Genomic DNA, 17,500 nt, shown 5'->3' on the forward strand with positions numbered 1-17,500 from the left:
CCGTCGAATCCGCCGCCGGTAGGTTTTAATGCTCTTAAGCCCTATAAGCCAGCGTCTCCGACTGTAGCCAACACGAAACAGCTGTTACTGGTCATATGCAGTAAGTAGTTTTATTTGACACGTCTTGAGGCTCTCTTAGTTGATAAATTGCACTATTTTATCGTAAATCGTAAGCCGTGAAAGATGCTTGAGTAGTTTGTAATGATCTAGTGTTAAACATAAACGTTGGCTACATGTTTCACTACCAAGTATATGCATATGTGATATTCATATAAATGGTTTATGTAGTTGTTCAAATGCTAGTCTTTTGGAAATGTCAATAACAAATAAACAAATGAAACTTTGTATCACAAGAACTCAATTTAGAATTCCCGGCTCAATAAAACGAGTTTTCTAAAAAAAATTGGGACTTGGGGTGCGGATAAAACAGGCTTAAATTCACTCATCATTCGAAGACAGGCTTTACTTTGCTACGATTGTGAAATGCGGCAAAATTCTTGATGTCAACTGAAATTGCAGTTTAAATTCAAATCTGTTATGTGTATGCGCCATTCTTTTGCGGGGAGGAAAGTTGCCGGGGCAACTGACAATTTGTGTTCATCTTCAAAGACGTCGGTAGAAACTTTAAAACTCGGCTTTTCTCTAAATAAAATGACTTTTCACCCGGATATCTGGAGGAAAGAAGTGTTAGGAACTGCGCCACAAGTTTACAGTGAGGATTTCCAGGTGTAGCCGCAGTGGACGTTGTAACTGTTAAGTTTTTTTTAAATTTGTGTGGGTTTCTTGAAACTTGACACTGTCTTTAGAGAACCTCAGTTATCCTGTGGCTTCTACAATGCAAAGTCTTACAATTGTGAAATTCATTTAGATGCAGTCAGGCATTTTCTCTCGGGTCAGTTTAATAGGGATTCAGTAGTCTGTTTGATCTGCAAAGCACCCTGCTGATTTATAATCTATATCTAATAACAAGAGGAGATGAAGGGTGAGAAAGTTTGTCTTCTACATACGCCTTGGTAAACCCTTCCGCGGATAATGTTACTGCGCGCCTTAGATGTTTTCGTGAAGGATAAAATTGAGTGTAAATCCGGTTGGGCTGTTCATGTGAGTAAATTGCGAGCCTCGGGATCGTCTGCATGATTTCTAAACCCATCTGAGATTTTTGAGGCTGGGTGGGAGTGACAGATCTAGACATGACCTAAGAGGGATTACCTAAGGCGAGTCTCAACAATTACCACCATTGTCTCTTAGCTATATGTGAGGCGGCGTGCAGGCATGTTTCTTAACTGTATTTATGCACACATTGCAATCATGATGGAAACTAGATATTTTTCAGATTGTATACTTTCTTAGTATCCAACAGTGGTCCTTCTGCAGAATCCTTTTGATTGTATTGAAAGATCAACAACAGATTTCGTGGTGTTCCGCTACTCGCTTAGATTTGGTCGTCGCAGTAAAATCATTTCCATGAAAATCGAAATGTCCATATGAAACAGCTTGCTGCTTTATTAGATACATACAAGGCGATTTTTATGCCTGTTTCCTAATTAGATTCACTAATTTATTTGCTAATCCGTTTTGGTTTTGTAAAGTGCCCTCTTCAATGGATAATCAGCAAAAATAAAAACCCCAAAAGCAAACAAAAAACATGAAAGATAACGATTACAACAACAACAAACCCCTTTCAGGTTCATGGTTCGATCGAGTGTTCACACTCAATTCTGTTACAGTGGAAAAAAAAAGCTTTTTAATGGATTTTTAAAAACTGTAAAAGTGGAAGTCCTCTTTATTTTATTCTTTCGAGGCTCAAAATCCTCAATGAACATTTTGGCTTTGAAACGGTCGAAACAAAAACAACAACAAAAACAATGAAAACAAAAGCTAAATGACCTTTATGCCCCCAGCTTGCTCGTGCAAATAAGGATGACAAGTGTTAATTAGTTACATTTCCCCGGCTGATTTCTGATTGCTGGACTCAAACTGACACTGAAACCTCACAATTCGGCCATCAGTCACGTGACTGTTCATTGTCAAAGTGTCTCCTCCGGCCACCTCAGTGCAGAACACCCAGCCACTTCAAAGCTGTACCCCTAAAAAACAATGCATCTGTTTAGGCTGTGGCAGTATGTGGCTACGGTGGCTACGTGATGTTACGTGGCTACGCGGAAACGTGATGTTACGTGGCTACGTGTAAACGTGATGTTACGTGGTTACACACCTACGTGATGTGACGCGGCTACTACGTGGCAGGCTACGCCGCCAGGTGGGAACGTTTCACTTCAAACGAATCACTGATCTGAAAAGTATGACTTGTCTGCACACGTTTATAGAACCGAGGTATACATTGCATGGGTTGTTTTTGTTTTGTTTGCGTGCGTAGAGTTATTTCACTCAGTGTACAGGCGATTCGCTTAGCCACGTAGCCGTGTAACCACCGTTTAATTTTTACGCAAAACACGATGGCAATGGCAAGTGAATTAATGAAGAGAACAATGGATCTGCCCTGCATTATGCACCTTTTTACATTTCGTTTCTGCTCAAATCAACGGCGTGAAATGATCAGTTTCCAAGTTTTTTTGGAGAACGTTAACTTAACTACTACTGCTAATTTTTTGTAATTCTACAAGTGAAACCCTCCTTTACTTATTCGGCAGGGGAAAGTTGTTATACCGGCAGATATACTGAATAGACCTAGATAACTGTGAAATTCTGAAGTAAAATATGGAACAAATGTAAAATTGCAGTCTAACAGGACTATTAAACCGAAATTGTTGTTCCCCAAAGCCCTGAAAGTTCTAAAATGGAGTGAATAAGAGCTGGGAGCGTCTTTGACAGGCAATCGGGCGTTTCGCCCGATATGTCAGTTCGCCTGGCCGTAAAAGAGTCAAACGTCCCTTCGCCCGAACTGAAAGTTCGACGAAGACGGATGATTTTTGTTTTGTTTTGTTTTGTTTTGTTTTAACTAAATGACCGAAAAAGACAACATTGTGGGCATAATGAAACAAAATTACACGAAACATGCCTATCCATTGACCACGGGGCTAACAGCCCGGGCGAACCGACTATCCCATATATCGAGTACGGGCGGACTGGATTCGGGCGGACTGAGTGACTGACCTTGATGGTACTCTGGGAGAGGGGAGGTTGCATCGAATGGCTGAGTAGCCGCTCATCGCCGCACATGTGACTCAAAATTAGCATCTAGCGAAATGAAATGGATGGGATTTTGAGACTGTTTTTTCATGAATATGGTTTGCGTGATTCTCAGTGCCGTTCCAGTCTAAATCTCGAATGCATTGCCTCCGTTGTTGTTTGATCGGAGGAGGTATAAAATGCGCCAGGTGTTGACCGAAGTTTGACGAAAACTTTCACAAAGTTTAATCGTGTGAAATGTTACATATTGCTTCACGTGCAACCAAATATCTCGAAAAAGCCGGCCCTCAGCTTCGGCTTAACAACAGATAGTATCCTCCTGGAATGTCAACAAAAACTGTTATACACTGCAAGAAAGTCCAAACTTAACACGGACTTTGTTTTATCGTTCTACTTGATCTGTTTCTTGGATTACACAGGAATGCCTGGCAGGGAAAATGGAAAAAGCCGATATTTCATTTACGATTTATCAACCGCTTTGGAGGAACTTCGTTTCACCAGAGCGTTTGGACCGGGGATTTTGGCGGCCTTATTCTACGGAGTTATCTCAGGATCTATGTCGTTTGTTAACAAGGTAGGGAAAGGTTCGTTTGCTCTAAGATAAAGACACTATAACCATAAGCTTAATGTTAGAACGTCATGCAAGTGTTGTATATTTTGCGGCAGATTTAATTTTAGTCGACTAGTTAAGCTTTTAATTATAACTGATCGCGGACACGTCACCATTCATATTTTATGCCAGTTTTATAAAACTGTGTTCCCCTTTCCTTTGCTGCATGCAAATTGAGATATTGTCAACAGAAACTCTTGAAAGACTTCACATTTTTACATAAACAGAGTTGTAAGAGACTGTTGCCGGTGTCGTTGTTAAGTTGGTCTCTGGAGGCGGGAATATTCTAGAAACATGTCTCAAACAAACACACAAGGCAAAATCAACCAAACCCGAAATCCATTCCACTTATGTTCTTTGAGCTAGTGTTTTGCGACAGCGAGGAGTCTAAAGTTCTGGAGAAGCACCACTAATTTACAAATGTTCATTCTTCAGCAAGCATCATCTGGTTATGTGGCAGGCGGAAAATTTGGAGAGCATAAGTAGACCAATTTCGAAACGTTAAAATTCAGCCAAGTACAATATACCTCAGCACAAGGGCTTCAGGGAATAAACCCCACAAACTCTGTAGTTATTCCCTGTATTCTTGTGCTGAGGTCTTTTGTTTTTGGCTGAATTCTAATTAATCGAAATTGTTCTGTTAATTTCTTCTTTCTTTCTTTTCTTTTTATTCATATGCTGCCAATACACATGTAGAACTTGAATCGTATGGGGAGCTAAGAAAAAAAGGCAGCCAGTCAATTTTAGCTCTCAAGCTCAAACTGTAATATTATTACAATATGAGATAGAATCAACATAATAGATTGCATGTTGCTGTGTATCTGTTCAGCATCTATGCCAACTCTCCCGCATTATTCGTGAGTCGCCGAACTCAGACCAAATCTCCTGGTCTCCCATATGGATCACAAATCCCCCAGGCAATGTGAAGAAAAGCCCATAAAATGCATTTTCAGACATATTTTGGCCGACTTTTGGCATTTTCATGTCTGCGATACTGGTGCAGCGCTCAACCAACGGAGCTATCAAGCCAAATGGGAGCTGGTCACATTGTGAGTGACCACAATGTGACCAGCTCCCAGTTGGCTTATAGCTCAGTTGGTGGAGCACTGCACCAGTATTGCAGAGGTCATGGGTTTGAACCCTGTTCAAGCCTGAATTCTTTTCAGACTTTAATTTTAAGTTGTTTATATAACTGCAATGATCATTGATGTTTTTAAATCTTTCTCCGTGGTTCAAATAGATAATCTTTCATGTATTCATTTGCATTTTGGCATTTTTGTTGGAAACATTATACTGTAAATCCTTGAATTAGCGCCCCGCCCCCTCGAATAAGCGCCCCCTTCAAATAAGCGCCCCTTCTATCGGCCAAAATCTAAAATAAATGCCCCCCTCCCCTCATTTTGTGGATGAGTAATAAGGCAACAAAGGATGTATAGTTTTCGTTGTGTAGTGTTAGATTTGTGCATTGTTTCAGTTTGTGAACAGTTTAAGTTTGGAAAAAATTACACGTACTAACGGTGGTGCAATTTAAGTTTAGGATCAGCTTTTTATGTCGATATACAGCTTATGTTGTGGTTTATGTGCAGATGATGTATTTAAAAAATGATCATGTCAGGCGATGATTTCGAAAAAATTAAAGAAGGGTCCCCCTCGATTAAGCACTCCCCTTGAATAAGCACCCCCTGTCTTCTCCTAAATTTGAAATAAGTGCCCCAGGTGCTAATTTGAGGATTTACGGTACTTTGTTTACAGTTGATGCATTTTTTTTGGTTGAATTGGCAGCGCTCTACTTTGAACAACTTTTTGTAGTGCCAATGAGGTAAACTGGCAATCTCCTGGATTTTGATTTTTTTTTTTTAGCTTGGTATTCTGGTTCAGTAATTGATAACAGATGATGTCAAAATGCGGTAAGAACAAAAAGGTAGTGAATGAGTGAATAGCTGAGTTTGCCACTAATGTTCTTACCACATTTTGACATCTTCTGTGATCTATTACTGAACAGATGCACGACAACATGGAATCTATCAGGTTTATAAAATAAAGTAACAAAAACAAATGTTAATGATGTTATCTATATGTCTGTTTTCCAATTGATCATAAGTAAGAACCTTTCAAAATGCAAGAATAATTTTATGACTTATCATACAACAGTTGCTTGATAAATACAATTTTGAAGACGACCACTGGAAGATGACTGCTTGCACATGAGTGATCATCTTCTGTGGTGAATTTGCATAGCCCACTTTACTCACATTTGCTCACATGTGAGCAAACTACACAATCAACTATTACAACAATAAACAAATGAGTAAAAAAATTAGTCAATAAATAAATTGCCCTGAAGTACAGTGGGTATACAAGAAAATTTAATGTTCGGGATAACCCTGTGTTGGACAAATATCCCATCCAGGGGGGAGTAGAAATACTCTTAGTCACTTCAAGCTATATAAATCCGCAGAATCTATAGCCTGCTTTGTGAGCCACCCTGGTAGGCATGGTGGCCTCATTGTTAGTGCGCTTGCCTCCTGTTTGAGTGGTTCGGGTTCAAGTGCTGGTCATGGACAATGTATTGTGTTCTTGGGCAATCTGACACTTAACTCTCACAGTACCTCTCTACACCCAGATGCATAAATGGGTACTGGTGAATTCAATGCTGGGGTAACCCTGTGATGGACGAGCGTCCCATCCAGGGGGGAGAAGAAATACCACCAGTTGCTTCATGCTACAGAAACCGGAGATAAGCACTGGCCTGATGGGCCACTTGGCTCGTACGTAGACTTTACCTACCTTTACCTTATAAGTCACTATAGGTTTGAAGGCAGAATTTATCTAGATACTTAACATTTTCTTGCTCTTTACTACTGTATCCTTTGCTATTATCATGATTAAATGTTCATGATAACGACTCCTTTATTATGATTAATGATAAATTAAGCAATTGTGAATTTATTTTCAGATTGTTTTGACTTCCTACACATTTCACTTTCCTAATGCTCTGATGTTAGCACAAGTGATCATGTTGTCTGTACTTCTTGAAGCTGGAAGACTTTTAGGATATTCCAGTATGCCAAAGTACACTTTAGAGAGGTAGATCTTAGCATTTTATTTGCATTTTTTAATGATATCGATTACATTTTTATTCTTTTTTATGATTGGTTCTCAGGACTTACACATTACTTTATTTTGTATGTCCGTAAATTACAGTGTGCTTATGTCATCCCTTGTAGGATAGACATTATTTCAGACAAAGAAAAATTATATTTCATGTTGACATATCAATACAGACATCCCTGAAGTATCTTGCTAGTAAAGTATTGGCTGATGAATCTGAGTTACAGACACTGCGCTCAAATTCATCATCATCATCATCATTTATTTAGTAATGCAGGTTACAAAATTGGCATCATAGCTGAGCTGTATTCTGTGAACTGAGTTCCTGTAGTAAACTCCCATGAAATTAGTAACCTTCCAAAAGCAGTTTTGATCCATGGTTGTTAGAAACTCTCAAAAGTAGCAGAATGATACTTAGAAAGTAGCAACTATCCAAATGTATTGACCTCAAAATAATTTGACTACATGTAAGTCTTGTTATTCAAAATAATGGAAATAACAGACACAGGAAGCTTAACTAAAATGATCTGATGTTTGTTTTACATGACTCTCATTACATGTACAAAGGCAATGTGCTACTTTGTTAGCTGTGAGATAAATTATTTTTGACAAGATTTATGCTTTTCTGCTCTCTATACAGTGCGTATTGAAAAAATTTCCAGTTATGGCCATCCAAAAGTACATGTAGCTCTAGGAAAGGGTTGTTAGAGTGGTTTTAAATTGACTGTCGAAAGTAATCAGGCAATTACTTTGGTTTTGGTTTTACTATGGTTTGAGACTGGCTGAGTAGTCTTATTGGTAAGTAATTGGTTTGGGTTTGGTTTTGCGACACTCATTGAAAACCACTCTTTATTTATTCTCTAAATCCAAATGCAAGGAGGGTTGTTACTTTCAGAGCTTTATGGTATGTCACTATTACAAGTCAGTTTAAATTTGAAATTTTATGTTATGGAGGGCTGGATAGAACAAGCTTATGATAGTGCCCTCTGTTTTGTGAAGATACTTGTGGCTGCAGATTGCTAAATATGTTAATTGCTGTTTGTTTTTTCTCACAGAGGAAAGAAGTTTTTTATTCCATCAGTATGTTTTGCACTTCACACAACGTTGGCCCTTCAAGCTCTTGATTATTTAAGCATACCAATGTATGTATACTGTTTTTAAAGTAAAAACAATTATATGGTGTATGTTAAAGTGTGCTAGAAACTGAAATCAGTTATACTGTCTATGGAACCATCCTTGCCTGGACAGCTTGTTCTAGAAAGGAAGTAGAATCTTGTATCCTAGTGGTACTTAAAACAAGCATTTTAGAAACATGGGCATACAAAGTTTGCTATGAGTTCGACTTAAGCCAGCAATAATGTTATAAAGCAGTGTGTTGAAAAGAAAATCTCTAAAAGGTGGGTGTCCTCTTGAGGCAGAGACACCTGCATGTATCTCTTAAAGATAAAAGCCTGATTTGGACAGTCACATGATTTTCAGGTCAGGTTAGATCACCATTTCTTTAAGTGTATAATTACACTGTACATACTTAACTCTAGAATGAATATTTAGTCTCTCGATCTGGTTCCTAAGGCATTCTTTCATGTTAATTGGACTTTATCTTCAGGCCATGTTAATTGGACTTTATCTTCATCTACTGTCGTGCTTGTAGTGATGCATGCAAATGTACATGTATTTATGTTTAGATCTATTTGTATTAGTCTGTGCAGATGCATGGCTGGTTTTCAAATGCTGCAATTTTTCACCCATAATGTTTACTTGCAGTTTTCAAAATTGACCCTCTAGAGGAACAACTTTTGGGCCTCTCTTATTCCTCTCTGACTGGTGCCCCATCTGGACAGCCACCTTCTTTAAATCTAAATTCTGACAACACCAGTTTCGTTTTTCTACAGAATCTGAGCATTAATGTTATGTAAAATGCATTGTTTTCAGGTACAATGTCTTAAGAAGACTGCTCCCTTTGACAAGTTTGCTGTTTGCTTGTTGTATGTTAAAAAAGAAACCTTCACTGCTGGTTGTCATTGCTGTCATGCTAGTTGTGGTTGGTTGTATTACTGCAGGTGTGCATTATTAACTGTATTTATTTATTAATTTCTTAATAGTTTTTTTTATTTGCTCAAACAATTACAACAATTACAGTTAAACTTACACTACAGTAACTAAAAACAGTCCACAGAGTATGTATCTACGCCTTACAATCTATCTTAATAGTTAGTATTGATCAATTGATGACATCAATATTTCATAAAATTAATACTGTAAACTGCCCCCCATAATCTCTGGGCCTATACAACTTCGTAAGGGGTTTTAGATGGGTTTATAAATGAAGGAGCCTATAGTTTATATGGGGGGGGGGGGGGGGGTATATCTGGGGGCTTATAAACCCATTTTCAATCACTGGTTTTTAATTAAAACTTAATTAAAAATTTATCATAAAACATCATAATAAATCAAATTCCTTTCAGTGTAAACTACAGTAGTAGTACCTTAACATTGTATATCTGGGCAGCTTATAATCAGAAGTAATATTTTGTTTACAGGTAGATGGGCCTATAATTTGGGAGGGGATTATACGCAGGGGGGCTTACAAGTGGGAGGGCTTGTAAGTGGCAGTTTACAGTGACTTTCTGTACATGTTGATGACGCAATAATTGTTTGAATGGTTGAGTTTTTCCCCAATAAAACAACAGAAATATACTTTGGCAAATTCCAACATAGACTCAGGTTTATTATATACGGGTTGAAAAAATGATTAATAGCAAAATTTCCCCCAAACCAGTATAATAACACATGTACACAGGCCGTTAAAGGGAATTTGTGTTTTTATATATCTGTTTACAGGTTTTGGAGATCTGGAGTTTTCAATATATGCCTACATCTCTGCATTGGCTAGTGTTGTTTGCCAGTCGTTCTATCTCACATACATCCAAAAGTCTGGCGTGGAAGAGGGGCTGTCGACTGTGACTGTGCTTTTCACAAACAGTGTCAACTGCGTCCCTCTTTTACTTATTTACACATTATGCAACAAGGAGCTGTTTTCTGCTCTCGCATTTGATGGACTGAGCATGGCTGGCTTTCAGGTTTTTTTTTGTATTTTACATTGTTTTTAATCAACATGTAGAAAAGTAATCTCAGGCCCGAGTTGTTTGAAAGGTGGATAATGCTATCCACCGCATGAACACCAATCAACTGGATAGAGCTATTTATCTGGTGCATAGCGTTATCCAGCCTTCGAACAACTGGGGCCAGACCTGTATGCAACCCCCTCATTTGCCTTCTCACCTGGGGCCTGTTTCTTGAAGGTCTTGAATGTTTTTGCACCCAGAAAGCTGTAGCGAAGTCTCAAACCTTATGATTACAGAGCTGTTTTATTCACATATTCTTAATATGAACAGAGGTTCTCTTCATACAAGAAGTTTTGGGCAGATACACCTCTCTGTTTGTTGATAGAGATTGACTAAAAATGGCTTTGCGGATAAAGCAACAACAGCAAAAAAGGAAAAAAAAAGGCAAATTTAGTTCATCAGTTCATGCTCACAAATATTTTTTTTTGCTAGTTCCCAGCTCTTACTCATGCTTTGTTCAGTAGTTTTTTTGAGTTCACTGCCCTTCTATCTCTGGAAAGGTGTGAAAAGCATCATGAATGTGATGAATAGCGAGAGGCTGTGTTTTACCACCATGGCATTTCCAAACACCAAGACGAGAGTTCAAATTATGATTAGTATTTGGTGAGCTTTAAAGTGTACATTGTATGGAAATGTCACAGTGGCAAAACATTGTTTTGAGTGTTTATCTTGCAATCAAAACGAAAACTTGACAGAAAATGGCAAGATTAAGTCATAAAATCTGTGCTTATTAAGATTAGATAATCATGGAAGTCCAATTAGTCATGGTCATAATTTCCTTGTTTTATCTCCATGAATTAGTATCAAGTTTAGAAGTGGAGTTCATGTTGACCCACTCTAAATTTGTCTCAACTTTGGCTATCCCAGAATGTTCTGGGTTCCTCCACATACTTTAACCAACTGACCCATTTTCAGTTGCTCATCAGTTGAATGTCTTATTTGGAATTGCTTTTTGCAGCCATAGTTTTGCATCATTGAGCTTGGTAATAATTTTTGGTTTAAAACTGTAATGGCTAACTAATTTTGGCCAGGCCAATAACTTGACTTTAACTATTCAGGTAAAAAGAAAGTTAATTTGAAACTCTAGCATATAGATGGTGAAGAATACAAGTGAAGAAAGATCATGTTTTTGAACCATTTCTTTATACCATCTATTGGTATATTATGAATTCACAAAGTGACCAGCTCCCAGGTGGCTTGATAGCTCAGTTGGTAGAGCACTGTGCTGGTATCGCAGGTCATGGGTTTGAATCCCGTTCAGGCCTGAATGTTTTTTCAGGCTTAAATTTCACAACTGCTTTAATAAGTTGTGTGTATAACTGTGATGATCAATCATGTCGTCAAAACCCTTCCTGCCAGTTAATTTTCTATCAATTCTTCACATTGACGGTGCTTGCTGTGATTTGATATTGTAATTGCTTTGGTGTTAAGGGACTAAATGCAAACCGCTTTAAGATTTAATAAACCAGATTCAAGAAAGTTTGTGCTTTGAAATAACTTTGTTAATAATAATAATAATAATAATAATAATAATAATAATAATAATAATAATAATAATAATAATAATAATAATAATAATAATAATGGTTTATTTTGTCTATTACCAGGCTGCAATTGTTTTTGATGTCAGCATGGGCTGTATCTTGAGTTATTCTCTATTTTTATGCACAACAATGAATTCTGCATTGACAACAAGGTACGTTGAACCTTACATTATAAGAACTTGTCATCTTTTTGTATAATAATTGAATTATGTTCTGACTATAAAATCTAAAGGGAATGTTTGTGGAGTAACAGTCTTGCTCCAAATCACAGATTAGTGTTTGTGTTAAATTGTTTCAGCGATTTAAATTATTTGTACAAAGCTTGATATGAAATATGATGTCATTGCAAGGTTTGGCATTTTCAAAATACAGCATTGCATGAATCTAGTGATATGAATAATAATTCATATTCTAGATAAATATGTACAGTTTCAGCAAGAAATCATCTTCTGTAGACTACTTATTGAGATATCTGACCATGTAATGACAGTGCAAAGTACCATAAAGTATGTTGTAAGCATGGCAACACCCAGGTGATTTAACTGAAAACCGAACACATTTTTTTAAGGGTTAATTGGGTCTCAACAATCTTGTACATAATTATGTAAAAAAAAGAAACTACTATAAGGGAAAAAAAAGGATACTAAATGAAAGAAAAGGTGTAATACCCAAAGGGACAAGCACAAACTAGACCAAAGGACCCATGCAAGGTGCTGCTCAGGTAGAAAATGTAGTTAAAAAAGCTAAAAATTACACAATGATATCAGCATATCTGAACATTACTTAAGATTAGTTAAAGAGTAACATTAGGTATGCATTGGAACTTAAACAGCTTTTCAGTCAAAATTCCTTTCAAGTCTGTCTTTTGAAATGGAAATGTTACATATCTTCCTTAAAAAGCAAACCTCATCTTTTTTTTCTAGCCTTGTTGGAGTTGTCAAAGGTGTTTTAACAACCATCATTGGGTTTTATACATTTGGTGGCGTAGCAGTGACAGCTCTCACCGTACTTGGGGTACTCCTCAACACCCTAGGAGGGGCGTTATACAGCTACGCTAAATATACAGAAAACATGGCGAAAGGAATTCAGAAGCACTTCCACAAACACACGATTGAAGTGAACCCTGCAATGGACTCTACGGAAACGAAAAAGAATGGAATGGTTGATCACAATCACAAGATTAAAAATGGTATTGTGCCTGATGCGGTGATCACAGTGAATAAAAATGAGGATGTGGTGGTGGATTTTGAGAACAGAAGAGCTAGCACAGATGGAAGTTTAAGTTCTTCAGATTCTAGTGTAGGATGACTGACAGTTTAACCTTAATGTCATAAGTCTTGTCAGCAATCTTGAGTTGTTATTTTGCCTTTCAATGCAAATAAATTGTCTGACAGACAGGTAATAAGGGACCATTCACAGCCACTCTGTTTCCCTCAATGTGTAAATAATGCCAAAAGGAGAAACTGTAAGTGAAGCATGCTCATAACATGAGCTGGTGGGTGTGGAAGGCATAGTGGAAGAGAAAAATGAGAAACGGTTTTTCTTCGTCCTCATATGTTCCTCACTCCACTTGCTCTCTGCACTCCAGCTTATTTCCAGTTCCCTTGCATTTCTCTTTGGACATTCAACAAATCTGAGAAAATGGAGGGACTGCAAATAACTTGAAATTAAGAGTCATTAATATCATCAACTTTGTGATAAAGTTTGACTTGAAATTAAGAGTGATTAATATCATCAACTGCGCGATAAAATTTGACCTGATATAGCGTGAGTTGTGAATGGTCCTTGTATTACACCCCGTCTCCAGGAAAGTGTGTTTTAACTGTCATTATTCAAAATTTTATTGATTAACTTTTTGAATTGATTTTTAATTCAAGAAGACTAATGTGTTGTTCCAGAAAATGCCATACCCCCACAAAAGGTTTTTTTGTGCTGGACCCCCCTCCCCATTCTTAACTGCAACAAGTTTGCATATGAGACCCCTAGCCCTCTCAGAATTTGTGAAAGGGGTGGGTATGGATTTTTCTGGAGATGCACAATGTGAAAGGAAAATCATATTTTCTCCTGATATGAAATATTTATAGACTAATTGATGACGGAAAATGCTATGGTTGGTCAATCTTTCTGTTACTGAAGAAGTGATAGGCAAGCATCTACAAATGAAAAATAAAATATCTATTATATCTAGTGTATCTACTTTATCCATACTTATTATTGTCACTTTGTGGCTCCATTTCTGACTAAGAAATGGAAAATCCTTTGAAACCAGCTTAGTCACTAGGCAATTACGATATAATAATATTGTCCCTGTAAACTACATGTCAATTTTAGTCAAATCATTGAATACTTAGAAAATATTTATCACATGGAATTTGTGGCTCCTGTCCAGAACATGTTCTGGACAAGTCTGGAGGGATGGAGTGAGGGTTACATAAAATGGAAATTCTGGGGAGGTGGGGGATCTTATGTGAGATTCCGTCCATGGTGAGGGTATGGATATTTTGTGGAACTACACAAGTGCAAATAAACACTTGAATGTACGATCAGTACTCAGCTGATTGGAAATTACACTATATAATTTTGTAGTCACTTTTGTATAGTGTTAAAAGACATACCTATAACTTTACATTACATTTTGTTAGTATTATTTTCAAAGAGATTGAAATACAGCCGCTTTGTGGAAACCTAACCTAGGAACTCTTAAGAAACTTTGGGAGGCCACAGAGGCATTCTGGTTTATTTAAAATGTGGGATTCTTCCCAGAAGACATTCTCTTGTTTGCATTAGGTTGTATAAAATCTTCTTCCATGTTGTTTGTTATAGTACAAACTGGAAACTGAGAAATAACAAAGTGTAGTGTTTAAAATAACTTTTGGACAGACTATAGTGTATAGAATATAGAGAACAATATTTAAGTACTGAATGTAATGACTGCTTGACTGTTCATTCTTGGCATATGGTATACATTTTCTTAAATTTTGTCAAGTTATGTCATACACGATAATTTAAAGTGAATATTCTTTTATCACTGGCCCTTGTTTAGAGATGAGAATTGTATTTAATAATATCACTTTGGCAGTGGTGGATCTAGGGGAGCGGCCCAGGGGCCCCCACCCCCCCATTTTGGGTAAAAAAAGAAAAAAGGCACAGAAGGAGGAAAAGCTGGCAGGGCAAACAAAACAAAACCGTCCCCCACCCCCTTAGCTCAAGGTCTAGATCCGCCACTGTTTGGAACAGGTGTATATTACTGAAGCAAATTAGTTTCCACATTTCAGGAAGAAATGCTTGTCAATTAACCCAAAGAGCTTCCTCAAATATGAAATTGTTTAATTTTAAATGACAAATAGTTTATCAAACCTGCACACATCACCCGTCGTTATATAACCACAAGGAGACTTCCTTTTTCAAGTGAATATAAGTGTCACTGTTCTGTCAGTAGACCATATTCATATTCTCAGTATTAGACTGGAATTACCTTGCAATGGACGCTCAGCTTGGGGAATATCATCAAAAAGAGAAAAATTATATCTGGATTTGAAAAGACTCCTGGGAGGCGTGGTGGCCTCATGGTTAGTGCGTTCGTCTCCGGATCGAGCGGTCCGGGTTTGAGCCCTGGCCGGGGACATTGTGTTGTGTTCTTGGGTAAGACACTTTACTCTCACAGTGCCTCTCTCCACCCAGGTGTATAAATGGGTACCGGTGAACTTAATGCTGGGGGTAACCCTGCGATGGACTAGCATCCCATCCAGGGGGGAGTAGAAATACTCCTAGTCGCTTCATGCTACAGAAACTGGGATAAGCTCCGGCCTGATGGGCCACTTGGCTCGCATGCAGACTTTACCTACCTCACCTTATTTGAAAAGACTCCCCACATAAGCCTCAGTTGCAAGCTAGTTCAGTCCAATACCAAGAGTATGAATGTCGTCCATTCTTGGGGACCAATAGTAGGGGCATTTTTTAAATTTAAGTCAAATGTCAATGAAAATTATCAGTTAAGTTCATGGGGCAGTGACATTCTCCCAGGGACACTATAAAAAAAATGTTGGCAGATTGGGATATTTTCTTTTTTCATCTCAGGGTTTTGTAATGTAAGGGTTTAATATGGATATGGATTATCCAGATTATTTTTACTGGTGAATTTCTACTTTCATACAGGGAATAAAAGTTTACAAGGTTGGAATTAAAATTGTTGCTGTCATGGTTTTGTGGTTACAGTGTAAGGGGTAGATTACAATTCATGTCATTGAAATTGCACGTTGTGACTCTGTCGCTTCCAGAGTAATAAACATGTACCATGTGAGACCAAAATGGTCAAAATTTAAACCCATTTTCAGACCAAAACCGCTCAATCAAGGCCGCACATAGCTATATAGCCCATATAAGAGAGTAACCCTCCCCCCCTTGGGTTACACTCCAGTTTGTACATGTATGACACTTCTTCCTTCGTTTTTTCTTTCCGTCCTTCACTCTTTCTTTCATTATTTTATTTGTTGCCCTTAAATGTCCCGGGAAATAAGTGATAATCAATCAAGTGATATGATATCCGACAACAAACATAGGCACGCAAGGCGTGCAAGAGTTATTTTTTTGTGAAGTCTCGGAGATAGGAACATTTATGGAACTGTTTACAGTAAGATTGGGTTAATTTGACAAGCTTTTTCGGTTGCGATGTACAGCAAGAAAGAAACTGGGAATTTATGCTGTACATACAATGTTACATGGGTAATGGTAAGATAACTAAATAGTAAGCCATAAAATGTTTGACTGAACAACCTACAGCAATCTGACACGTCTCCAGATTAATGTAGATACCATCTTATTTTCGAACAGGCCATTTGATTCGTTCTTTGATACAACCCACACTCACAACTCACTCACCGATCACATAGCCCTTCCAACCCCCAAGAGGAATTTTTGTGCAAAAATACTCAAGCTAAGAGAACTTTTCGCATTTTATACAAGTGGTAAGTTTACCCTTTTTACACAACACAACACAACAACACTACTTCACCGAAAATTGAAAGAAAGAGAAAAAAACCCTCTCTGACACGTTGAAAGTCTGATTTAATTCAATTGCACTTTAACTTGGTGCCACGCAGTCTTCAAATAACATTTGAACAGTTGTCATAATTTTACCTTTAAAAGAATGTCATAAAATGCCCATCAAATAAAAATATTAAACTGCTACTGCAGAGACGTAAAAACGGTCCAGAAATGAAAGCTTCTTTTTCGTTTAATATCCTGGAAACAATAGCCGATAACTTGTCAGCTCTAATTGAATTTACTCCCATATAAAAAACAAAAGTGTTAAGTTACCATTTGTAACTAAAGATAGCAAACATCTCGTGGGAACAAGTGTAGTGGAACCTCTATTTAACGAAGTCCTCGATATAACGAACGATATTCTATGTCCCGGCCAAAGTTACAGTAAAATGTATGGAATAGAACCTCGATGTAACGAACCTCTATATAACGAATTCTTCGATATAACGAACATAATCCGGAAGCCCAAACGTAAAATCTGCCTCGATATAACGAATTACAATGTTTCCTTGTTTACATAGACAATTTTCTGCATAACCTCTATGTTGCAACATTTTTAAATCGCTACTCTGAAAGTGTCGTTCGTTTTTAAAAAAAAGCTGCGCGTCTGCTCAAAAGTGAAAATATTTGATACTGAAAGCCACCATGCATGAACCATGCACCATGAATTGCATCTCAAAACGCGGCACTTCTGGGTGCGGCAGGTATATTTTGCAGGGTGCAGGGTGCAGGGTGCAGGTTGCAGGTTGAAATTTAATTATAACTGAAAAACCGCTGGCACTAAAAATAACAAGAAGATCTGTTAGATCTTATAACCGCGCTTTTAAAATTTAACTGTTTGCCTAGCACTACCGTCGGAACGCAGTGCACATTTCCGGTCATCATTTTTCAGCTCTTTTCGTCATATCCCCCCCTCG

The 17,500-nt window shown here is 37.7% G+C and overlaps 1 protein-coding gene across 1 annotated transcript in view; it reads left to right on the forward strand.

The window, feature by feature from the left end:
* Positions 1-15,726, forward strand: part of LOC110045936 (uncharacterized) — a 15,846-nt gene extending 120 nt beyond the window's left edge. Inside the window, exons 1-8 of the mRNA XM_020751594.2 lie at positions 1-100; positions 3,570-3,724; positions 6,717-6,847; positions 7,927-8,013; positions 8,804-8,931; positions 9,713-9,951; positions 11,604-11,692; positions 12,464-15,726. The exon at positions 1-100 is cut by the window's left edge and continues 120 nt beyond it. Coding sequence (XP_020607253.2) covers positions 1-100; positions 3,570-3,724; positions 6,717-6,847; positions 7,927-8,013; positions 8,804-8,931; positions 9,713-9,951; positions 11,604-11,692; positions 12,464-12,848 — 1,314 coding nt within the window. The 3' untranslated portion in view covers positions 12,849-15,726. The remainder of the gene's footprint in view (positions 101-3,569; positions 3,725-6,716; positions 6,848-7,926; positions 8,014-8,803; positions 8,932-9,712; positions 9,952-11,603; positions 11,693-12,463) is intronic.
* The last annotated feature ends 1,774 nt before the right edge of the window (positions 15,727-17,500 follow it).

This window comes from Orbicella faveolata, unplaced genomic scaffold, assembly GCF_042242905.1.
Source record: "Orbicella faveolata isolate gen_17 unplaced genomic scaffold, um_ofav_v1 contig_27, whole genome shotgun sequence".
In the NCBI taxonomy this organism is placed as follows: Eukaryota; Metazoa; Cnidaria; class Anthozoa; order Scleractinia; family Merulinidae; genus Orbicella; species Orbicella faveolata.